Genomic DNA, 25,813 nt, shown 5'->3' on the forward strand with positions numbered 1-25,813 from the left:
TCTAATAAAACAAGAGATTACCTCTTGTGTGTGGAATTCTGGGAAAAACGCCTTATCTTTTAATCCACACCATGCAGCACTGGCAGTATTTACGGTTTTCCACCTCTAATTTACTGTCTGTGTGAGAACAATCACAAGCAACTGCACAGAGGGCATGAGTGCAGTATTTTTTTTTTCTACACTTAACCACTGATACATTCATTTTTATGAAATTCATGCGCATGTGCTTTATCTTCTAATGAAAACTGGCTACCAAATATAGGCGGGAATCACAGAAAATGACAAGATACAATACTGCAATGATATGTAGCCCACAACAACGATTGATATAATAAAATGGGTTCAAATCAAAGTCTGTTATTGTTTTAATCATATATATATATTTTAGCAATGCGGAACTAAATTATTAATATTTGTCTAATTAGGTTTATGTGGTGTAATGCAGTATAGAGTCATTGCTCTCATTAAATGTTTTTTTTTTCCTCTCTTTGCAGTCATAATTATGTACGGGGATCCATCACTATATACATAATCAATTTGCACCGGTCACGGAAGAAAATCAAGCTTGCCGGAACTTTACGCAACAAAACAGTCCACCAGTACCTGCTGCAGCCACTGGGCTCAGATGGGCTTCACTCCAGGTACTACGACATCAAAATGCATTTGAGACTTTTTTTGCTTTTGGCTTTCACATGTACATGTATGTTATATCGCTCAACCTTACAAGGAAATATCTGATGTACATATGATGTATGTTAGCACTGCATATTTCTTCAAAAACACAAATGTACCATTAGTGAACATCCATGAACTAACTAGAGTTGATCGATCACCCCAGAGAAACCCAGGGTCGAGTGTGTTGATCAAGGACAAAATTATTTACTGGTTCACAATCAGTGTCTTCTGCAGCGTCCTTTCTGCACTTGTACATTCTTGGATGCCCCAAAAAATTATATATGTACTCAATTTACAGGATCATCCTCAACAACAGGAGATGGTTGTTTAGCAATGAATGAGAAAGTATAGCAGCAAAACTCGAAAGAAGCATAGCTGTGCAGATTTTTTTGAGCATCATCAGAACGTTATCTACTGAACCTGGATCAGCTGTACCTACACATTTTAAAATCCCTGATATTATCTTGATGGGCTCCTCGCAGCTTTCTGTATAACAATCTGCCTGGAATGGAATGGAGGGGGGAACAGTTCTCCAGCGGAGTGCAGATAACACAGCCTCAGACCAGACGTGCTGATCAAATTGTTTTCTAACCAAATATTCGTCCAGTCCTCAAGTGCAGTGCCAGTGAAGAAGACGCTACAGAGGCGCCTAGGTTACAAAAACACATCTGCAGCGGTTTGCCCTCCATTACCAGTGTGAGGGTTATCACCCCTGTGCAAATATACAACATGCAGGTTTGGGAAGTGGATGCCAGTGGTTGCCTTATTTGACCTTCCCTCCTATCAAATAAACGTTTCTTGCCTATTGGACATTCTGTACTCTGTATAGAAAATAATGTCTGTATGTCAAAGCCAATCAGATTATTTTCTGCTGTATGAACAGATTTACGGTTTTCTGATATTTGGCTGTGGCAGAGACTGTAAAACCCAGATGCGGGAGTCAGCCAGACCTGCTGACCTGGTGTGGCCGGGTACCTCCATTATCGTGTTTCAATGTGCTTTTTTTTATTTTGCTAACTCATTCCCTAAGGAGGTTTGGAGAAAGAAACCCCATGTCTCCCCTGGTTATTTTAATGAACAGAGATAATTGATGATCTAGTGAGTTTTAGTCGAATACAGTGACATTATTGTTTAAAGAATCCTCTAACCTTGATGTTGTAAATAAAATATATTTACAATGCACTGTCCTGCATTACAAGGTTACATATAGACATTTAAATTGAGTCATCAACTTCGATTAGGGCAATTCAAATTGTGAACTTTATTTGCATTTCAGTGAATTTAAACTCTGTAGATAAAAAAATAATTTGTATCGAGGCAGTAGGTGTCTATATGAGTTATACACTCCATCTGAAAATGAAAAGTAAAATGTGCCGTATTGCAGCATTTTCAAATGTATTTTTTAGGGCCAAATCCAGAAATGTTTAACAATGAAAATCAGGCACAAATCACTCATTTGGTAAATTGAATTGTATTGGGTTCAGTAATAGCTTTCGGTGGAATACCTCATTCACACAGCTAAGGGTTCTACTAAAAGGGATGGTACTGAACAATTAATTAACGAGCACATTTATTTATCCCTCCAAATGGTTAGTAAATTAGTTCGTTTTCTTTATTATCTAGTTGAGGAAATTCAAGTCTATGGACCATGAAACTGCCCGCATCAATGCAGTCTAAGTGGGTAGTGTAATTGTGTAGGGAGAGCCGATGCTGATTTGTGATATTCCTGTGCTTGTTCTGTCGGCAGTTTCATGACCATTGCCTACTCTCATGAGCCACTTTGCCCTGTATTTACAAAATCTTGCTTTCTGCCATCTTAAAGAAAATGTCATTCTCTCCATTATAAAGATTTCATAAATGATATTCAGTCTTGTAAGGTGGGATGGGCAGGAGCCACTTCCTAGTTCAACTGATTTTATGTTGAATTGTTTTTTAACCTCAAGACTCTGTCTGATTCATGACACTCCTGATTGTCACTTTTCATTTCAATCTGTGATTGATCCTTAATCCGCCCCTGCTGGCTTGTTACAGTTTGAACAGCTTTGCTCAGTGGATTCATCTGTGCTTTGATGCTGGACACTATGAAATTGGTGATTCAGACAACCCCACCTTCATCTACTGTTACAAATGCTTTTAATTGTGAGTCCTTTTGGAAGTTCTCAACTTGTTAATTAATTCCATTAGTACAGGAAGGTGAGGACGAGCTCATGCTTCTTGTTATTTACGTGAGGTCCATGTTTTTTCCCTTTTCCCAGCCACGAGCTGTAGGTGTTGGCAAGAAAAGTTAACCACACAAAGGAGCGCTTTACCACAATTTAGCCTAGTGTTCTTTTGGTGCCCTTTGAAGGAACCAATTATGAGAATTATGTTTAAAAAGCCATCGTGTTCCCACGCACGGAGAAACTTTAAATGTGTCAGGGCAGAAGACCACACAACTTCTGCAAAACATAAAACAAAGATACTTGTTTAACTTCAAGAAAAGTGTGCATAGAAACAGACAGAATACAGAAAGAAATGCCTCAAGATGTGCATCATGTTCTCTGTATGTTCTCACAATGTTCTGAACACAATGGTCATAAAAAAGTCAAGACATCGACAAAGGGATCCAGTTTTTTTTTTTATAGTATTCCCTTGATATTCTGAAAGGCCTCCATTTTAAGTCTATCTACAAATACTAAGTCAACATAGACTATTGCACATAATGGAAGCAATAACATTTTTCTGTGTGATGTATGCCAGCATTTCTCAAACTATGGTGCATAATTGTTGCCGAAACAAGGTTCTGGTAGCAACTTGGCCAGAGGAAGCCTTTTTCTGCACCCATTAAAAATGTATTCAGATCAGGTCTGATCTCTGTGTTTCTCTTACTGTGTGCCCATTGTATATATTGCCCATCGCTACTACTGATTGGATGGTTTAGTGAGGTCCTGGGATGGGCCCCGGGAACTTCTGGAAGGATTGGGTGTGTTTGGTTGTCTGCAGTCATTTATGCAGGCCCCTGAAGCCTCAAAGCCTGGCATGATTGGTCCCCATGACAGAACCTCAGAATGATGAATTCCACACTCCAAATTGATACACCTTCATTTCAGTTGTCTTCTGTGCAGAACTTGGAGAGAAACACCCATGAAGACGAATAAAGATAATGAAATGTAAATAAACTATAAAATATTTGCTTTTTGGAGAAGAAGGATGCTTGCAGTGGCACGCAGCAAGGCGGATGGCAAGCAGTTGGCCGGATTCAAGTGCAAACCCTGAACCAGACAACCGGATTAGCATAATAACTTTGTCTGGGTTTATTGGAACTGAAAACAAAATGAAGAAGCAGCGACCTCAGGCATGGAGAGCAGCAGCAGCAGCAGAGAGACGTTTTCAAACCCGCTGCTGAGCGTAGCACAGTAGCCACCTCTGGGCTCGCTTGTCTGCCGGACAGCCACGCTTTGTTGATGTGTTTAAGCCCAGATCTTGAGCCAACATGGTAATGATGTCAGATGTTTGTGGTTGTGAAGTGGCATTGAGTGGTAATTAATGGAACTGCTGGCTTCGGAGCCAATCGCTGGTCTTATTTTAGCACCAAAATGGTTTCAAGTCAAGGAAATGGAAGAAGGTGCTTTAAAAGGGACCAGATGTAAATTGCAGTTGGATTAAGACAAACCCTGCTCTATGCTGTTATAATATATTTATAATATATATATATTTCCAGACTTGTTTCATCAATGTCATGAATTGTATACCATGAATTGATACCAAGTAATTCATGATTTGTACTTGTTTTGGCCGAAAAGTGACCCATGCTTTACTTTAACTACAATGCTTAATATTTGTAACAATATATTATGGTTGGAAGACACTCCCCCTCAGTTTGAGTCCAGTTCAGTGTGTACGTGTGGGAGTAGCTCATCTATCAATGTAATGATTTGGGTGTGTTTTGAGGGGTTCAATTTATTACCAGTTTGGCCTGTTAACATGCTTACATGTTTAAAAGTCCAGTTTTGGTCAGACTAACACAAAATTAGATCCTCAGATCTCATGTAAACGTATTAAATAACTGTTACTCGGGGTCACGGCTGCCGGAGCTTATCCCAGGACACTGGGTGCAAGGCAGAGCAAGGCGCACACACAGGGTCCCCTCCACAGGGTGTGCACACACACACTATTCACACACGAGTCACCAATCACCCTACTCTGGATTCTCACGCCAACACGGGGACAGCATGCAAACTCTGCAAACACAAGGTCTGAGACGGGATTCGAACTCCTTGGAGGCCTCTGTACTAACATGTGGCCCACTATGGATATAGATGCAAAATATAATTGTTGAATAGAATTTTTACCAGTTCGTGTTCATGGAGGATAATCTGACAAAATGTGTGGTTCTGAGGAACTTGGCTGTAGTGCTCTTCTTGTATGTCTGCGGTGGCTGATTTAAGTGCTTCCTTAACGGGCGGGCGGGTGAGGATCACTCTTCCTGGGGTTCGATGTTCTCTACAGTGTTTTCCACTGGATTTTACTGCCAAAGTTGTGCCAGTTGTGCCCCCGCTTAAGCGCTTTAGGTAGTTATCCCTGTTCCACTGCTTTTGAGTTTCCTGTTTTCCATATGGCCCAAATCAGGACCTTCGCAGAGCAGCGTCATGAGTAACATATACAGGCAGACTATAAAGTTACTCCCAACACATTCCAATGCCCAGAGCTTCCACAACACACATGCAGGGGAGATTAAATGTTCATTTTGTAAGGTCACACTTGAGCACTTTCAGACTTCACAGACTCGCCAGCCGGGGCGACAGACTAAATTTCACCTCTGTCCTCAATTAAGACTTGAGGTCTATGTTCGCCTGAACTAAAACGTGTGTGGGACTGTCATCAGGACCTCTTGTGCTCTTTGACTGTGGGAGATGGAGTGGGGGGGCGCTTCACCCTCTCTTGCTTTTTCTTTCTGTCTACCTCTTTATCGCTCCTGTTAAACAGGCAGTGTAGACCACTGGAAAACAAACAACATCAACGTAGCTTGTGGTCCACCAGCATTTACTTTTCCTGGTGAACATCAGCCCACCCTCTTCTTACTACCACCTTCTACAGCTTGTTCCACCCTAAGGCCTCGTCCACACAGATGTTCAAAATGAACGGCCTCTGAACGGCATACACGTTTTTGCTGCGCTCACTTAGCGTTTCAGTGGGGCTCTCTTGACTCTGTTTAACGCATGATGCTGTTTAATGTTTGCTGGAATTTCGACATAAATAAATGACGAGAAAACGTTGCACGCAGCATTTACTTGATTTGATTTCCTCCGGTGAACAACGAAATGTGGTCTCTGCTTTTACCAGTTTTTTCACCCTTAGTGAGCAGAGGGCAGCCCGGCGGAGCAGTGTGTGGGGACAGTGTAAGTTTCCTTACCCTAGGCCACCACTGCCCTACTTGGAAGTGTTGAAAATATTACGATGGATATGTATTCTGTTCATTCTACCCCAATCAGCCACAGTAGAAAAAACGTGAGGGGAAAGATGAAGCGAGGACCATTGCAATGGCACCTGTCACATTTTTCACTCTAAAAAATAAGTTCTTTAAAAATAAAGTGCAGGTAGTCACATTTAAATTTTATTTTGTAAAACTACCCAAAATTTCTACAAAGGAGAAGAAGGAAAAAATGAATGAGCAACTACCAAACTTATAGACAACTGATTAAGAGCATCTCCAATATGGCATCATACCTGGTATGTGGTTAGAACCTCTGACCAGTATTTTAATTTTACAGACAGTGTGTAAATGTGCTAGTTGCCTTGTGTCTTTAACAGATCAAGCTTGAGAAGTTTCTCCACTGTCATCTCATCTTCTCGCAAACGCATGCCTACATCTGTAAGCTGGAGCACTCCAAGTGCTGCATATGGAACCATTACAGCAGTTTAATTTAATTTCATATCTGCAGTCCTTCAAATTCCCACACCATGGCCCAAACAGTGTGTCCACCATGAGTGTGTGTACACACATCTCATGCTTTGTCTCTCATGTCATGTTTCTGAAACAGTGTAGTGTACACGTGTGTACACACACAATTATACACACATCATAGCCGTGCATCTCTGTTTGGTTCAGACGGATTCATGGAGCTCACACACACTCTGGGCTCTGGGAACTGCTGATCGTTTCAATGTGTACCATCTGTACCAGAGTGTGTGTATGAGTGGGTTTTGTAGGGTTTTGTGCACGTGTGAGGTGTTTTTGTGCCAGGGATGTAAGCAGAGCATGTCTGTAGGGGTGCAGGGCTCAGGTGTGGGTCTACTGGGATTAGTTTTCTTAAGTGTGGAGCTTGTTTGCTCATGTTCACTAAGACAAGGCACGATTAACAGAAAAAAGCACTGCTTTGTGGTTATCGGAATAAGCAATCTACTCGTTTTGTTGGTGTGTAATAATTCCTGTCACCCTGATACATCTATTTGTCTATCAGTTGGGCAGAAAACTGACCAAGCAAATGAATCAGTGACTCAACTCAACACACCAGTCCAAAAAATTATGAAAAATGACTCAATTTATTTCAACACTTTCATATATTAGGTTGATGAAATTATTGATTATATTATTATTAGTAGTATTAGCAGTGGTATTGACGTCTGAAATTCTGAAAGTAATAGTTTTTTTAATATACTTTTGGCACCCCCTAGTGACAAACTTTAATTGCTAATATTTTTTGAGCATCTCAGACATTTACAGTCTGTTCTGATCCCTTCCTCATCCTCCAACCCTCAGGTCAGTGCTGCTCAACGGAGAGCCTCTGTCCATGGTGGACGACGAGACGTTCCCGGAGCTGAAGCCGCGGGCCTTGAGGGCGGGCCGAACCATCACCATGCCTCCCACGTCCATCGCCTTTTATGTCATCAAGAACATTAATGCCTACGCGTGCCGCCGATGATGCACACAGATGTACACAACTCACCATTTACTTCCCAAAGTAACTGAGCCAGAAACACACACAAACAAATCTTACACCCGGCCAAAATCTGGGTTTTGCACTGAATGCCTTTCAGTAGCCTTAGTTCTGTCACAATGATGCTAACATAATATGCACACATGTTGCTCCGTTCACCAACTGATCTAATTTAAAGTAAGTCAAAACTTACAGATATGTGCTTCATCAAAAGTTATTCTATGTGTTTTTTTTGTCAGGATTTTGTTTAATTTATACATTTATTTATCAGCTGGGTTCATTTTGGAAAATGGCTGGCATTGTTTCTCTGCCAATGCACACACACACACACGCACACACACACACACACACACACACACACAAAAGCAGCAATCACGTTAGCGTTAGCATCTTATTGAGTTAGCATTGTTTACGGAGTTTTCGCAAGTGTCCCCTAGAGGACCCCGGCTAAGAAGCGGCGAGGAATTTCGGGGCCTTGGAATATGCCGCGTAGCCTCGGGGAGCGGGCCTGATGCCAGTTCCCCTCCTCTCGGCCCCGATCCCGTTCATCTCGGCCTTGACTCTCTCCGCTAGCTGTCAGCCTGACTTACAGGAACATTCAGCACTCGCAAGGGCCCGGTCACCCGGGGTCCCCGTTTTATTTACAGTGGTACGACAAGAGTGCTGCCTTTAAGACGCAGCACGTCTAGACGCCAGAATTCCCCAGTGTCCTCAGCAATGGACGGGATCATCCTAGAGTAAGCGTTACAGGACGAGCTGAAAGGATGGAGCGCATGTTTGGAAACGCTAAGTCGGTTTTTGTTGTTTTTCGCGTCGAGCTGGGTCATGGGTGAAGGAAGATATCGCTTTAATTTTGGGATTAGTGTCAGACAGGGCCGTGCATTAAGGGCTCACAGCCATAAACCTGAGTCTTTGGGAAAAGTCACTTCTCATTGCTTTTATAATCTGATAACAGCCCTCAGTACCATAAATATTTGGATCCATGTGTTTTATGTGTCCCACACACGTTGAAAAGACGTGGATGAGCTGTGTACATCAAATTTTAACCTCTGCTATGCATTTATTTGTCTGAGATGGGACGGGTGCACAGTCTCATGCTGCTAGCTTACTTTACTGAACTTATTGAGGTAAAAACATATTATTGTACAGTTCCTTGCTTCATTTATAAAAATATATAAAAATGAAGCAAGGAACTGTATTATATATATATTGTATATACAAGTGTGTTATAGAGGAAAGGTGTGTGATTTTTAAAAGGTTTACTCACTAATTTATATGGACTTTTATTTTCTGTATATAGTTTTTTTTTACTTTTATTAAGAACAGACGTTTTTACTTTTTTTCCATGTACAGAAATCCTAAAGCATGTGATTGTGTTTTTGGTTTTAATTTTTTTTTTTTGTGATGGTGGTCACTGAGGATAAGGACGCCTTAATTTCTACATGAAGTGACAAGTGTAATTCCTCTTTTGATTTTTTTTCATGCTGAGTTGTTCATATTTTCTTCATAAAAGAGATATTTTATTATGGAACATTTTTTTAATAATATTATGTATGATAAGTATGTACAATAACAATAAATGTTTCTGACAAAATAACTAAAAAAGGTCTTTATTAATCATTGTTAAATAAAATAAAAGAATATCAAGTTCTAGACCAATTCTGTTATATGTGGTGCTCCTGTGATCTCATGAGTCCAAGTAATCTGCATGTTTGGTTTGGTAAAAGCCAGATGTCTATATCTATACAAAGGGCACTAGGATAATAAATAGGACAAACAAAGGTTTAAAGGTCTCCTATCATTAATTTTTCACTTTGTGAGTTTATTTAACATTAATACAAGTTCCCCTGACCTGTCTACAGTCCTGTAGTGGCTAGAAATGGTGATAGGTGTAAATTGTGCTTTGGCCTGCTTCTGCTTCACTGATCAGAGAGTGGCAGCTCTGTAATTGTTTCCCCTTCTAACATCATAAGTGGAAATGTTACCACCCATTTCTCATGCTCTTTCCCCTAAAACATTGTCTCCACCCACCGTCATTGCTTCCAAACGTGCAATGCATTGTTCAGTTGCTTTGGATGTAAAAAAAATGAGCACACAGAAGAAAAAAATGGTTAATCTTATTTTTTCTGGAAAAATGCTAACTGAGCATTTATCCATTTACGGATCTTGACATCTCTTTTGGGGGGGTTGGGGGGTTGTTGGGACCTAATGCTCCGTATGCGGCAACTGATAAAAAAAAATGTTGCCATACAGAAAAAAAAAAACTGAAAAATGATGACATGATGTGGATCTGACTTGGCATTAGGCTGTTGTCCTAATTTAAGAAAATGGCAGTTTTACAAAATTCACCAGGGTTTGGTAGCATTTGTGTTAATTCTCAACAAGTCTGGTTCCATTTGGGATGATCTTTTTTTCAGCAATGACCTTTTCTCCTGCTACACTTGACCTGGGCACCATAGCATTTTCTTGAAAGACAAGGTGGACTAAATGTTGTAGAGTACACAACGTGAAGCTCAAATCTCAGTGCATTACATCCCTCCAGGTTATGGGGAAAGGTTCAGATCCTCTTAGTGGCCCAGCTGCCTCTACGGCTCCACGGTACCAGCGGTTCCAGAGAGGAGATGTTCAGCCAGCCAGGAGTGGGAGCCCGGAGCTGCCTATGTTCCCAGCAGCTGGATCCGCCTTTGTAGTGGGAAGGGAGAGTATTGTGTTGTCAGGACAGTGCAGAGAGCAGCTGGTGACGGGAACCATTCGTGCCTGAGCTGGTCTTGGTTTGCCACGTTACCAGGGGGCCCGGGGCAGACGGGGGGACAGACCATTGACCACTGTCCCAAACTCAGTGACTGAGATACAGCCTTGTCCTCAATGGTTCAGCAAAACTCTACCAAATATTATAGGAACCCAAATATTTGAGGGATCTCGTGCAGACGGCAGAACGGTCTGAGCCAGAACCAGATGAGGAAGACCCTTGAAAGGAAATCCAATGTGATGGTCAGCGTGTAGAACATGCAGTTTATCTAAAACTCAAACCACAGGCTTCTCTGATGTTGCCAGATCCAGTCTCGCCGATAATCGAACAATGTTTTGTCCGGACATGCTGTCTGATACTTCCAAACATGTTGTGTTGTGAAATTGCGGTACACAAAATACGCCCGAGGAGCCGCGGCCTCTTCTCACATGTGTTTCGGCTTAACTGAACCAAACTCTGTTCGCTCATAAACAAAACCCAGACCGGTTCACACTTGTTGCACTTGGTTAGTATCCACCAAAACTGAAATGACACAGAACCCCTTTTATAAGCATGCTTTGTCGTTTACCCAGTGCATTTATCCAAATTCAGACAAAGAATGTCGCTGACTGAGAGGGGAGGTTTCTTTTGAAGCATGGGGTAAACATCGGGCCCGAAAATTCCCCCAGAAACAAATCTAATTTTACAGGCAGAAAACTTTACAGATTCGAGAGTGGCCAGTCGGCTTTGAACAGCGTTGCTATAAAAGCTATTGCTGAGGTTTGTCTATGCAGAGGCCCATGTGAATTGTCTTTCCTCTTAGATGAATCAGAACACTGGCGCAGGTTCAATCAGGTCCATCAAATGGACATGTAATAAGTAATTTATGGTACTGTAGCACACTTAAAATTTATGTATATGTATGTTGTGGGGCAGTGGTGACTTATAATTGGAAGGTTGCCGGTTCAAATCCCGAACCGCCAAGGAGCCACTGAGGTGCCGCTGAGAATTTGGTGGCATGACTTTTAAAATCTCAGAATTTCATCACCAGAAGCCAAGCCCAGGGTAAGAGTTCAAACACTTCAAATTGACAAGGACCGGGGTGGGTTTGCACTGCCCAACATTAGAGATTACTATTACGCAGGTCAAATGCATTGTCAATTGGTCCTCTCCAGATTATCAGGCTAGATGGAAACACATTAAATTGAACTATTGAATTCAAGAAGGGGGAAATTGTTTTGGGGAGGACTCATTGGTTCTGTGGAAAAAGATTGTCTAAAAAATATATATACATTGGAAGGAGACAGCAAACTTCTGATGGCCATTTGAATTCTCAAAATGAAGACCTGGAAGGATATATATTATATTTACAAGATGGAGAGATAAAAGTAATAACAGCTATAACTGCATGTGTAGACATAACGACGAACTGGTTTGAAATGCAATGCTCCAAGCCAGGACCAGCAGTAGGACACTATTTGAGAAACTAATCTTGATGGAAAAGTTGACTTTCTTTCTCAGATCTGAAGCGATGACCCATATAAGGTCTGAATGGTATGCATTTAATATACATACCAGTGTATATGAGGTTGACCTTAAGAGACTGTGATAGTGGTTGTCCACTTTTTCCATTATAACGCTTGTCTGTATGTCATTTGTGAGTGTGAGTTTTGTTTTTTACCTGTTTTTTACCTGTCTTTATTTCCTTTATTTCCTTTTACCTGTATTTCTAGTTTTCCAGTGAGAAATAAATAGAGAAAACTTTTAAAAAGAAATATCTCGTCAAATCATCAAGGCAAACACACAAAAATGTGAATAAATATTTTGATGCATTATGTACAGTATGTAATCAATGTATAATTTGTATTTGCACTGATATTCAGTAAAAAATATATTTTTTTTTTATTTCTTTTCAAAAAAGTGACAAAAATTGAAGAATCATCCTATTAATCATTATATAGGCTTTAAAAAGTTTCTTAAGTTTCTTATATATAAGCCAAAATTTTTTAGAATAGGACTAAAACATACATTACTGTTATTCAACATTGGGGGAGTTGTCCTCATGTCTGCTCAGACTTGGATGTTTGCGTGACAGGACTCTTTTAGCTACATGCACTGTAACCAAACCCACCGTGAAAATGTTTATATGTGATTTTATTCATAAAGGATCCAGACATCCCCCCTTTTAACCATAGAGACCAGGCTTCCATTGGGGTCATGCTGTTGAATTCTGGGATGTTTATTCTGTGTATACAGTAGTTTTCTCAAATCAGGTTAACGTGTGCCTCTAGCCCCCAGAGCGGATTCATTTTTGTATTTGCAAAGTTCTCACAGGCATTTAGGTTCAGAAAATATAAATATTTACTCTGCAGTCCAGGTAGAAAACCTGGGTAATACTCATACACATACCAGAGTCCTTTGCCTTTAAGCAAGTTGAACATTTTTTTATTTCAAGGAATTCCTTCATGTTTTATTGTGTTTAAATATTTCATTTTAGAGCAATAAATAAAAACAGCAGAATACAATCTATTCAGTTATGCATATGTCTACTTCTATACATGTGTCTACCTATTTCTATATCCACATTGCATATTATATATAACAATTTATTATTTATTGTAATATTATTTATTACAATTTCTATTATAATTTCTATTATTAATATAGTGAAACAATATAGTGAAACAATAAGAAGGATTAGTAATTTTATACACTGTAATTAGTAAATTATACACTGTTTCACTCCTATCAGTTTTACGCTACCTGTTTAAATCAGTATAAAGTACAATGCAAACAGTGATTTAAAATATTAATTTACTAAACCCTTTATTGCATAATTCCATTATTTTCATGAAACAATGACGTTATGTGTGTAAAGAACTCTGTTATCCTATATTGTTCTCCATCTGTAGACTTGTAGGAGTTTACAGAGTTGGGAGAAATCAAATCCCAGATGTGAAATTATTGTCACTTTCACTTCTTAATCATTTTTATTTGTGTTTTACACATTTAGGGCTACTGTTGTAGGTTTTAGGTCCAATTTGGAATAATCCTCCTGTTAACCCATGTATTGCTAAACCAGATTAAATTTATTTCCCAATGGTTTACACAGGATTGCATCATCTGGGTAGCCTAATGGAAAATGTAGAATATAAAAGGTTTTTTTAAATATTGAATATTATAACACTGCACATTACTGAATACAGTACTAATCAGATCATAACACTTTGGTTTAGAAAATGTCTTTAAAATGAAATTCTTTTACTATTAAAACTATTAATTGTACTACTAATACCATTATTATTATTATGATTATTGCATTGAATAAAGACTTTATGTGCTGTATAAGACTCCTGTCTCCGTTCTACGTGGCACCCCCTAGGCCATACATCAAGAAAAACTTGCACATATACTATCTTTCCTCACGCATCTACATACACACCTCACACATACACCATATATTCTTTCCGCGTCTACATACAAACCTCACGCATACACCATATATTCCTCACGCGTCTACATGCAAATTTCACGCATACACCATATATTCCTCACACATCTACATACAAATCTCATGTATACACCAAATATTCCTCATGCGTCTACATATGAACCTTACACATTCACCAAATATTCCTTACGTATCTATGTACAAACCTCACGCATACACCATATATTCCTCACACATCTACATACAAACCCACACTTACACCATATATTCCTCACGCATCTATGTACAAACCTCACGCATACACCATATATGTCTCACGAGTCTACATGCAAATTTCACACATACACCATTTATTCCTCACACATCTACATACAAATCTCATGTATACACCATATATATTCCTCATGCGTCTACATACAAACTTTACACATACACCATATATTCCTCACGGATCTACATACAAACCTCACACATACCTCACACATACACCATACAGAGAGTGCAGAATTATTAGGCAAGTTGTATTTTTGAGGAATAATTTTATTATTGAACAACAACCATGTTCTCAATGAACCCAAAAAAACTCATTAATATCAAAGCTGAATGTTTTTGGAAGTAGTTTTTAGTTTGTTTTTATTTTTAGCTATTTTAGGGGGATATCAGTGTGAGCAGGTGACTATTACTGTGCATAATTATTAGGCAACTTAACAAAAAACAAATATATACCCATTTCAATTATTTATTTTTACCAGTGAAACCAATATAACATCTCCACATTCACAAATATACATTTCTGACATTCAAAAACAAAACAAAAACAAATCAGCGACCAATATAGCCACCTTTCTTTGCAAGGACACTCAAAAGCCTGCCATCCATGGATTCTGTCAGTGTTTTGATCTGTTCATCAACATTGCGTGCAGCAGCAACCACAGCCTCCCAGACACTGTTCAGAGAGGTGTACTCTCTGTAAATCCTTGTAAATCTCACATTTGATGATGGACTACAGGTACTCAATGGGGTTCAGATCAGGTGAACAAGGAGGCCATGTCATTAGTTTTTCTTCTTTTATACCCTTTCTTGCCAGCCACGCTGTGGAGTACTTGGACGTGTGTGATGGAGCATTTTCCTGCATGAAAATCATGTTTATCTTGAAGGATGCAGACTTCTTCCTGTACCACTGCTTGAAGGTGTCTTCCAGAAACTGGCAGTAGGACTGGGAGTTGAGCTTGACTCCATCCTCAACCCAAAAAGGCCCCACAAGCTCATCTTTGATGATACCAGCCCAAACCAGTACTCCACCTCCACCTTGCTGCCGTCTGAGCCGGACTGGAGCTCTCTGCCCTTTACCAATCCAGCCACGGGCCCATCCATCTGGCCCATCAAGACTCACTCTCATTTCATCAGTCCATAAAACCTTAGAAAAATCAGTCTTGAGATATTTCTTGGCCCAGTCTTGTGTGTCTTGTTCAGTGGTGGTCGTCTTTCAGCCTTTCTTACCTTGGCCATGTCTCTGAGTATTGCACACCTTGTGCTTTTGGGCACTCCAGTGATGTTGCAGCTCTGAAATATGGCCAAACTGGTGGCAAGTGGCATCTTGGCAGCTGCACACTTGACTTTTCTCAGTTCATGGGCAGTTATTTTGCACCTTGGTTTTTCCACACGCTTCTTGTGACCCTGTTGACTATTTTGAATGAAACGCTTGATTGTTCGATGATCACGCTTCAGAAGCTTTGCAATTTTAAGAGTGCTGCATCCCTCTGCAAGATATCTCACAATTTTTTACTTTTCTGAGCCTGTCAAGTCCTTCTTTTGACCCATTTTGCCAAAGGAAAGGAAGTTGCCTAATAATTATGCACACCTGATATAGGGTGTTGATGTCATTAGACCACACCCCTTCTCATTACAGAGATGCACATCACCTAATATGCTTAATTGGTAGTAGGCTTTCGAGCCTATACAGCTTGGAGTAAGACAACATGCATGAAGAGGATGATGTGGACAAAATACTAATTTGCCTAATAATTCTGCACTCCCTGTATATTCCTCATGCAGCTACATACAAACCTCACACTTACACCATATATTCCTCACGTATCTATGTACAAACCTCACGCATACACCATATATACCTCACGCGTCTACATACAAACCTCACGCATAAACCATATATTCCTCACGCATCTACATACAGACTTCACGCATACACCATATATTCCTCACGTATCTATGTACAGACCTCACGCATACACCATATATTCCTCACACATCTACATACAGACCTCACGCATACACCATGTATTCCTCACGGATCTACATACAAACCTCATACAAACCTCACACATACCTCACGCATACTCCATATATTCCTCACGCAGCAACATACAAACCTCACACTTACACCATATATTCCTCACGCATCTACATACAAACCTCACGCATACACCACATATTCCTCACACCTATATATACAAAACTCACGTATAAACCATATATTCCTCACGCAGCTACATACAAACCTCACACTTATACCATATATTCCTCATGCATCTACATACAAACCTCACACTTACACCATATATTCCTCACGGATCTACATACAAACCTCAAACAAACCTCACACATACCTCACGCATACTCCATATATTCCTCAAGCAGCAACATACAAACCTCATGCATACACCATATATTCCTCACGGATCTACATACAAACCACATACAAACCTCACACATACCTCACACATACTCCATATATTCCTCACGCAGCAACATACAAACCTCACACTTACACCATATATTCCTCACGCATCTACATACAAACCTCACGCATACACCACATATTCCTCACACCTATACATACAAACCTCACGTATAAACCATATATTCCTCACGCAGCTACATACAAGCCTCATACTTACACCATATATTCCTCACGTATCTATGTACAAACCTCACGCATACACCATATATTCCTCACGCGTCTACATACAAACCTCACACTTACACCATATATTCCTCACGCATCTACATACAAACCTCACGCATACACCACATATTCCTCACACCTATACATACACACCTCACGTATAAACCATATATTCCTCACGCAGCTACATACAAACCTCACACTTACACCATATATTCCTCATGCATCTACATACAGACCTCATACTTACACCATATATTCCTCACGTATCTATGTACAAACCTCACGCATACACCATATATTCCTCACACCTATACATACACACCTCACGCATACACCACATATTCCTCACACCTATACATACACACCTCACGTATAAACCATATATTCCTCACGCAGCTACATACAAACCTCACACTTACACCATATATTCCTCATGCATCTACATACAGACCTCATACTTACACCATATATTCCTCACGTATCTATGTACAAACCTCACGCATACACCATATATTCCTCACACCTATACATACACACCTCACGTATAAACCATATATTCCTCACACATCTACATACAGAACTCACGCATACACCAAATATTCCTCATGCATCTACATACAGACCTCATACTTACACCATATATTCCTCACGTATCTATGTACAAACCTCACGCATACACCATATATTCCTCACACCTATACATACACCGTTCTGTCACATGTCTCATTTGATACAATCGCACGCGCTGTAGGGGAGGAGCGTGGGAAATAAAATGGTCACATGACCGCGCGGAAACGTTGCAATGCGGAAGTCAACAAAAACTTTTGCGAGCTCGCCTATGTTTTTGTGCACTAAGCAAAAAGAAACTAAACGCGGTGGAATATTTTGCCGCACCCTGCGCCAAAACGACGCTTCATGCAGTTACGTTGTTCCTAATGGACTCTCCAGTTGGAGGTCGCGCACTTTAACGGGCTCACGCGCCCGATCCCGTGACCCACCGGGCACCCCGGGTCCGCCGGATTAACCTGCATCCCTGCCCGCTGTCGTTCTCGAAGAAGGAACACCCGGCAGTTTGCTTGTGACCGGGACAGATGAAGTGTCTGCTGGTGGCCAGCGAGAGCGCCGAGGTGCTGTTCTACTGGACCGACCCGGAGTTCGAGCTCAGCGCGCAGGAACAGTATGGAGCTTCCCAGGAGGATGGAGAGAGGGTGAGGGCTGAGAGCATCACTGTCCTTAAAACTTCAAATATAAGTATTAAACACACACAGTACTGTGCAAATCCCCCCCAGTAAAAATGGCAACAAAAAAAAAAAACATCTGCTACAAGAACTGGGGATTGGTCTCAAATGAATGATCTCCTACAAGTAATAGTCTGTGGATGGAGAACAATACTGAATTTCTGCTCAGAGGAACAGTAGGATAACACAGTCTCTTTCTCTGTACACCCAGCAAGGGAATACATTCTGCAAAAAAAAATATATATATGGCTAAATAAGTGTTTAACAGGTTTTCAAACAGGTTTGAGTGTTTAAACCTGTTAAATGAGTGTTTAACAGGTTTATGTTAGCAAAAGATTTTTGCACATTACTGTATATAACTCTTCTTGAACATTTGTAAAATATTCAAATGGAGTATTTGGAATCAAAACCTTTTTTAACCAACTAATCGAGAATAACCAGCTGCTTTATTCTTATTTAGTCACTAACGAAGGATAATGCTGCTGTAATGAATTGAAACTGGAGCCAGTTTTGAAAATGTAGAAAGTAAAAAATTGGCCGAAAAATGAATTATGTAAAATAAAAATTCAGAATTCAGATTAGGTGTCTCTTAAAAGAAGGTAATTTGTCTTTATGAACCAGTAAAGTGTATTAAATAATAATCAATTTTTTCTTACAAATGCGTGCTCATATAGAATTATTTATTTTGTTATTTTGTACAAAAAATACAATTATTGTTAACTCTGTTGGTCTCATCAGCCACCGGCCTTTGAGGACAGCATCAACACCCTCTTTGCCCCCATCATTATCTCCTGCAGCACCATGGTGGACCAGTTGGGTGACAGCTACACCTCCTTCAGCACGGAGAACAACCATATCTACGTCCTGCACCAGGTGGGCGACCATGACTTGCTTTAGTCTGCAGCGGCCAGGAATAGTTAATCGCTGATGCAGCCATTAACAGGGTGGAGTTATGCTCTCACTCGTGAGAGTTTCAGAATCGGTATTAGAACATGCAGCATGATTCCTGAATTAATCCATAGCCTCGTGACCTGTAATCTGGGATGTGTGGAGAGCAGATGGTGTTGCTGCACTATCATGGGACTTGATGTCATGGGACTTCAGTTCCTCTCCATTTTTGAACATACACATAGAATTTCATTATATTCACTATATAATATATAATGACAAAGATATTTTTTGTTCTTTTGAAAAGCACAAAGAACACGGGGTGGAAAGAAAGAAAAAAAAACTGGCAAAGGAAAAATCCAAACATCACAATAAACCTGCTCAAATAAATATTTCTAGAAAGATGACAATTACCCCCTTCTAAAAACCAAAAAAATGTCAACTATAGACTATAGAGGATGAATTTGTTTTCTATTCTTGTGTTTTGTCATTCATTGTATTTTATGCTGATCTTCAGTGCAACACCATTCATTTTCACAGCCGAGAGGCTGGAGTAGTTGTTGATGGGGGAGGGTTGATCAGGGGCATAGTAGCAAGATTTGTTAAGACGAGTCAGATGTTTTGGGTAAGCAGGATCGTGAGCCACTTGGTCATTAATTCCAAAGACTGCTGAAGACTGACCCATTTGTTGTTGTTTTTTTTTTTTCTTCCACATTGATGTCAGTATTATTTTTAATTAATGACCCGGAACTGTCTATAGTGCTGATTCCTGTCGTTTTAATGGGTAAGAGGTCAATTCCAGTTGGTTTCACTTTACCAGATTAAAATAAGAATAGGGAGTGGCTGTTGGGAAAGAGGTTTATGAGTCATTAAAATTCTTTTTTTTTTTTTTTTTGTTTCACATTTTGATTCTTGGAACCTTTGATTCAAAATTGATTCAGCAACATATGATTATTGTTCCAAGTGATGATGCTTCATTGATATGATGCCATCCAGTGTGGATGAATCAAAGTTTAAATTGAACACTGTTCAGCATGTGAGTGTGAAATTGTTTTTATATCAGAAAAACAAAGGGAGGAACTGAAGCCAACAGACAGCAGTCATTTTTTAACACTTCTACAGTACCTGTTGTTTAAAAAGCTTCATACATTTTCTGTCTGAACCAGCAGATGGCCTATTGCTGGGCAACTTAAATTTAACATGTTTGTCACATGAATAGATTCATGTATAACTGGATTATGTCGATAAAAAATAGTCATAATTAATTTTTTGTGTATGTGTGTTTTGACTCAGTTTGACGAGTGCCTCTACATTGCTGTGAATGGAGATGGGGAGGAGAGCGAGGATGACCTGAAGAGGAAGATCTATGTGCTGAAGAAGCTCACAGAGATGCTGTTTGGAATGGTCACGCTCAGCAGCACACTCCTGAGGAAAGAGTACGGACTAATTTCACATTGCACACAAACTATTTACTACTTACTACTTATCCAAAGCAATTCAAAATCAGTACTTACAGGGACATCTCAGTATTAAGTGTCTTGCTCACTGTACTACTAACACTACTATTCATGTTTGGATGTGTGTGTATTAGGCTCCGACCCCAAGACACTGAATTACGGTGTCGTGTGTGGAGGAAACTTCAAGGTTTGCTGGAGACGTACAGCCGGTTGAGGGATCATGACCAGAGTTTCTTGGTGGAGGTGTGCCCACCCATCCTGTCCAGAAAGCAACTGTGGTATTTTATGAAGAAAATGCATAAAATGTGTGTGTGTGTGTGTGTGTGTGTGTGTGTCAGGCAGTGGAGAGGCTGATCCACCCCACACTGTGTGAACAGTGTATTGAGTTTCTGGAGAGACGTCTGGTCCAGCAAATAAACACTAGTGTTGATCGAGCAGGAGAAGAGGTGCAGCACGCCTTCATACTGGTGCACACCAAACTGCTGGCATTTTACTCCAGGTATAACACACCTCTACTGAAACACATGGACCTTCTACTTCAGGTATAACACACACACACACACACACACACACACACACACATACGTTACAATATCCTGGTGTAAGCATATTATTTAGTACTCCTGTTGTTTACTGTCCATTTCCTGCCTTGCAATTCTGCATTTATTTTGTCCTCCTCAGTCGTAACGCCAGCACTCTCACTTCCTCCGACCTGCTGGCCCTCATCATTCTGGTGCAGCACTTTTACCCCAGCACCACTGACCCAGAGGAGTCCACCCCTGAGGTGAGCCGGTCTACATTCATTTTAACGAATGACGTGAGGGATACAATCTGTTTTGTTGTTCGTTCTCATTGTACAGGATATGGACAGTGCTTCTGCACCAGAAATCTTCTACACCCCAGAGCCATCGCCCACCGACAACGATTCAGGTAGAACCAAGTAATGTGAAGGGAAGGGACACCTTCCCCTGATTAAATCAACAGGCTTCCCAGATGACATTAAATGAACTGTCTTATATAAAATATGGTGATGCACAATCACACATTTTATTCAATTTATTTATGCCTTTATAACAGTGATAATTATTCATAACCAAAGGTAAAGTAATCTGTTCTCTGAAAAATGCATAAATCACTAGCCTATCATTAAGGGAAGTGTTAAAATAGTAGTAGTTCACTGTTGTTTTGATTTGTGGGTGTGGTTTTCAGGATCTGAGAGGGTGGAGCCTGACAAGCCTCCTGTTTTCCAGTTTGTAGATCCAGACATCCAGGTGGGGGATGTGTCTTATAAACAAACTTTTGCAATGCAGTTACCTCTGTCATCCAAATACCCAGAATGCACTAATCTCTCACTTGACCATGACTGCAATGCATTCTGTGGTTATACAAGCAAGTAATAAGGACTTTACCAACCTTTTACTTTTCTGTTTTCATCCAAATATTTCAATTGGGTTCATGAGCAAACTAAAGTTGACTTCATTCTGAACAAGTTCATTTCAGAAAGACCAACGGCCAGAAAGTGAGCAGGAATATGAACAATTCTTCCTCTGTACAGCTGAATTAATAGCAGATCTTTTCCTGTCACTGACCAACCAGGTGGCAGTGGACAGCCTGCAGACCCTGGAGGTACCGCCACAGGACCCCTCGACACCTTCCAGAGTGTTCCTGGAGACCACTCTCAAAGAAGGCTTCTTTCCCATGATGCCTCATTCCATGTACTGTCTACCAATGTGGCCGGGAATAACTCTGGTGCTTCTGACAAAGGTAAATTGCTTGAGATTGTTTGTTTGTTGACTGCATTGTTTTGGGTGGTGGACCATTCTCTAGCAGTTACAGCCTGTAATTGACCAGTCTAAAATCGGAAACCCTTAATGATTTAAACCTGAACATGACATTTTGGACAAGATTATCACAGCATTTGCTCTTCATGTATTCATGCATATTACAGAATTGATCTTTCAAACTAATATAAAGAAATTGGACAATTGACTCAGGATGTGTTTCTGTAGAGGTACAGAAGTATACTCTATAATGCTGTATTTACATTGTCAAGCAAACTGTTAGCACTGATTCTGCCATATAGATTAATGTATAGTGTATTTTGCATTCATGTTTCCTAGTTCACATGAGATACTGTAGCGTAAATGTATTTTCCATTTTTATTTCCGCACTGCAGATCCCCAACAGCCAAATAGCCATGTCCATCTACAACTTCTTGGAGGGTTTCACAAAGCTTGAGAAGAGGCTGGCTGAGGGTCAGCAGGGGTCACCCGCCTCTCGTGGACAGCTTCCAGTGAACGAACTGCGCAGCAAGATCGATAAGTTCATCCGGGTTCTGGGCAGCAGTGACATACAGGTCAGCGAAAGCTAACTAGAATACAGCAGGGCAATCTTCATTATTGTCATGTTAGCTTTATAGTCTTCAACATCAGAGATGTTTGAAAGGTCCGATGAAATCCATGGTGCACATCTGGCATAGAGTGATAATGTAACTTTATTCTGTCTCCAGGCCCCATTCCTGCAGAGTGTGTGGGCTGAGTTTAAGAACCGAGCCTTTTCCAGGGGAGGTTCAGGACTGAGCAAAGAGTGAGTATATCCTTATTCATTTACGGCATTTATCAGGGGGGAGGGGTGGTAGTAGCCTAGTGGTTAACACACTCGTCTATGAACCAGAAGACCCAGGATCAAATCCCACTTACTACCACTGTGTCCCTGAGCAAGACACTTAGCCCTGAGTGTCTCCAGGGGGGACTGTCCCTGTAACTACTGATTGCCTATTCTTCAGGAAAGTGTATGCATGTGTTGCAGACTGCTGCCGTGGTGTCGGAACATGAAGATCCAATTGTGTGCCATCTACAGACAGTGTTATGTGGCCGAGGGCAGCAGCAGGCAGAGGCTCTCTACCGCCCTGCAGGACAGAGCGCTGACCATGGTGCAGTACGTACCTCCACAAGCCATTGGTCACAAAAAAAAAAGCATTTTGTGGTAATACAAAGGACTTGTTTTGTTGAATCAGACATCCTTGCCTCATATGTCTTTTTGCACATGAGTGATATATAGTACAGAAATCTAATCCTCCCGGTCTTCTTTGCCTTATCAGGGACAAGCTGATGGACTGGAAAGAATTTCTGTTGGTCAAGAGCAAGAGGAACATCACCATGGTGTCATATCCTGTATCTTAGTGACATATCAGCAGTCTAAATCATTTGTGCAAGCATTTATTAAACATTCTTCACAAGCATGGGACGGGTCCAGAAGCCACAAACCAGATCTGAAGTTATTGATAGTGAGTGAGGTGAATAACATCATAATAGTGTAAAGAGTCTTGCAGGATGCATGAATCATGGATTTAAGATCAGTTTGTGTTGTGGTTTAGACTGACAAGAACAGTCAATTAACAAAACAATTTAATTAGTGGAGCCATTCTGTAACCATGTGGGGAATAAATAGGCTTAGTAAGGCTGTGTGTGTATGACCTTAATACCATAGCTCACGTATCTGGAGGAGTTCCCAGGGCTGGTGCATTTCATCTACATAGACCGTTCTGCGGGTCAAATGATCGCCCCATCCCTCAGTATTACTGAGCGTGCTACCTCGGAACTGGGCAAGGGTCCACTGGCACACTTCATTAAGGCCAAGGTGAGTCACTTAGCAAGTGTTAGCTTTGCATTATTCTTCTGATCAAATTTTTGTATCAAAATTCCAGTGATAAGCAGTGAAAAAGCATTTAATAGCTGAAAAAAGCAGAACATTGCAATAAAGAAACCTAGCAAGTGAGGGTTCTGTTCATTTAATGAGATGGACATGGGATGGCTGTTGTAAAATAGATATTAGGTACATTTTCAATTTTTTACTGCACACCCTCTCTTGAAGGATTGCTGAATACTTTTAACAGCCTTTTAACCCCATGCTAATATGTTGCGTGAAGGTGTGGAGTCTGGTTGGCATAGCCAGGCGGTACCTGCAGAAGGGATACACCACTGTGACTCTACGTGATGGAGATTACTTCTTCTGCTACTTCCTGTGGTTCGAGAATGAGACGGTAGTTATGCATATTCCTTGGTTGATGAAAAGAAAGTCTTGATAACTTGGACTTCAGATGGCATGTGTCTAATGTTGACGTGCTGCACACAAAGGGCTTCAAACTGGATGTGGTGGAAATTCCCAGCCTGCCTGATGACTCCGCCCCCATAGGAATGCTGGCCTGTGATTACTACAGGTACATTATTAGAGTTATGAAATATTAGTCATTATGATTAATCTAATTATGCTGTAATTTGTTTTGATCTAGTCCTAATAAATTACAGTATCTAACTGAATACCTGCAAGTGTAACTTCAGGGTATGTAAATAATGATGAATGCGACATGCATTTTTTAGATGCTGCTGTTTGTGTGTGGCTCCCCCTGCAGGAAGCTACTAAGGTACTACAGCAAATGTCAACCCAGCGAGGTGGTGAAGTGCTATGAGCTGCTGACGGTGCACCTTGGCGTGATTCCTACAGAGTACATCCTGCAGCACTGCAGCCAGCTCGCACGCAAGCTGTGGGAACCATCTCGTATTCCTCTGCTGTGACACACAGTGTTACTTGTGACCTCTAACCGCTCCTTAGCCTAAACTGCAGCCATTTCCTGCACTATTTATTAGGACATACATGCCATGGAAGCAGTGTGATGTGTGAGCAGAAATGTTGGAATGTCCCAGTGAAGTGTACATTACTTTTCTGTGATCCCTGTGAAAGCAGTCATCCGATTGGTCTGGAGCTGTAAAGCTTTTGGAATGCAGTGTAGTTTCAACTGCAGACTTAACTACCCAACTGAACCAGCTTCAATTTTGCCATTAGAACAAATTAGCTGACACCTGATCAGTGGGATGCTAACATTTTGTAGTGTTATAAAGGTTTTACACTTTGTGTAAACAGGTCCAGCATAGTGTTCCAGTATTAGCCACACTTTTTATAATGAATAAAATTGCTAATTTAACTTCACAGACTCTTCCACTGTTTATTAATTGTGAAGTACATTGCATTTTTAATTTTAGAACTCATAATGTAGTCATAACAAAGAGCGTCATAAAAAAAAAAAAAAACATCGGCAAAGTAAAGTAAATTATGCAAAACATATTAGCAAATAAATGTAAAAATAAAGCTGCATTAAATTTAGCCTGAAACACAGGCTAAAATATGCATCCATTCTTTATTATATTTTAATATATTTATAATATGTAATAGTTCAGTAAATAAACAATATGCAGTAACATCCCATTCTGTGTTGAACAAACAAATTGATGGTTGTCATTAGGGCTGCAACTAACGATTATTTTAACAATCGATTAATCTATCGATTATCTTTTTGATGAATCGTAGAATCAGATTAAAAAAAAAAACAAAAGCATTCATTTCCAACCCTTTATTCAAAAACAGAACCATGCTTTACATCTGCCAAATATAGACTTTTTTTTTTTTTTTTTAATAAAGTGCCACCTGAGCTGCCAGAACGATAAATAAATTTATAAAAAAATAAAGAACAATA

At 40.3% G+C, this 25,813-nt stretch overlaps 2 protein-coding genes across 3 annotated transcripts in view; both read left to right on the plus strand.

Annotated features, from left to right (window-relative positions):
- Window positions 1-9,118, plus strand: part of hpse2 (heparanase 2) — a 64,124-nt gene extending 55,006 nt beyond the window's left edge. Inside the window, exons 11-12 of the mRNA XM_028959472.1 lie at window positions 495-641; window positions 7,415-9,118. Of these exons, the coding sequence (XP_028815305.1) occupies window positions 495-641; window positions 7,415-7,577 (310 nt within the window). The 3' untranslated portion in view covers window positions 7,578-9,118. The remainder of the gene's footprint in view (window positions 1-494; window positions 642-7,414) is intronic.
- Window positions 9,119-17,498: 8,380 nt separating this feature from the next.
- hps1 (HPS1 biogenesis of lysosomal organelles complex 3 subunit 1) lies at window positions 17,499-25,269 on the plus strand. Of its 2 annotated transcripts, none has more exons than XM_028959452.1 (17): window positions 17,499-17,908; window positions 18,677-18,811; window positions 20,120-20,262; window positions 20,418-20,526; window positions 20,622-20,782; window positions 20,965-21,067; window positions 21,144-21,213; window positions 21,493-21,554; window positions 21,880-22,047; window positions 22,460-22,639; window positions 22,793-22,869; window positions 23,092-23,220; window positions 23,384-23,456; window positions 23,773-23,922; window positions 24,212-24,325; window positions 24,420-24,502; window positions 24,695-25,269. In XM_028959452.1, exons 1-17 carry the CDS (start codon window positions 17,792-17,794, stop codon window positions 24,855-24,857), a joined length of 2,037 nt encoding a protein of 678 aa, XP_028815285.1. In that variant the 5' UTR covers window positions 17,499-17,791; the 3' UTR covers window positions 24,858-25,269. The 2 variants fall into 2 exon arrangements, with proteins under 2 accessions (XP_028815285.1, XP_028815291.1); XM_028959458.1 differs by having other exon boundaries at window positions 23,384-23,449; window positions 23,778-23,922.
- The last annotated feature ends 544 nt before the right edge of the window (window positions 25,270-25,813 follow it).

Source organism: Denticeps clupeoides, chromosome 2, assembly GCF_900700375.1.
Source record: "Denticeps clupeoides chromosome 2, fDenClu1.1, whole genome shotgun sequence".
NCBI classification, from domain to species: Eukaryota; Metazoa; Chordata; class Actinopteri; order Clupeiformes; family Denticipitidae; genus Denticeps; species Denticeps clupeoides.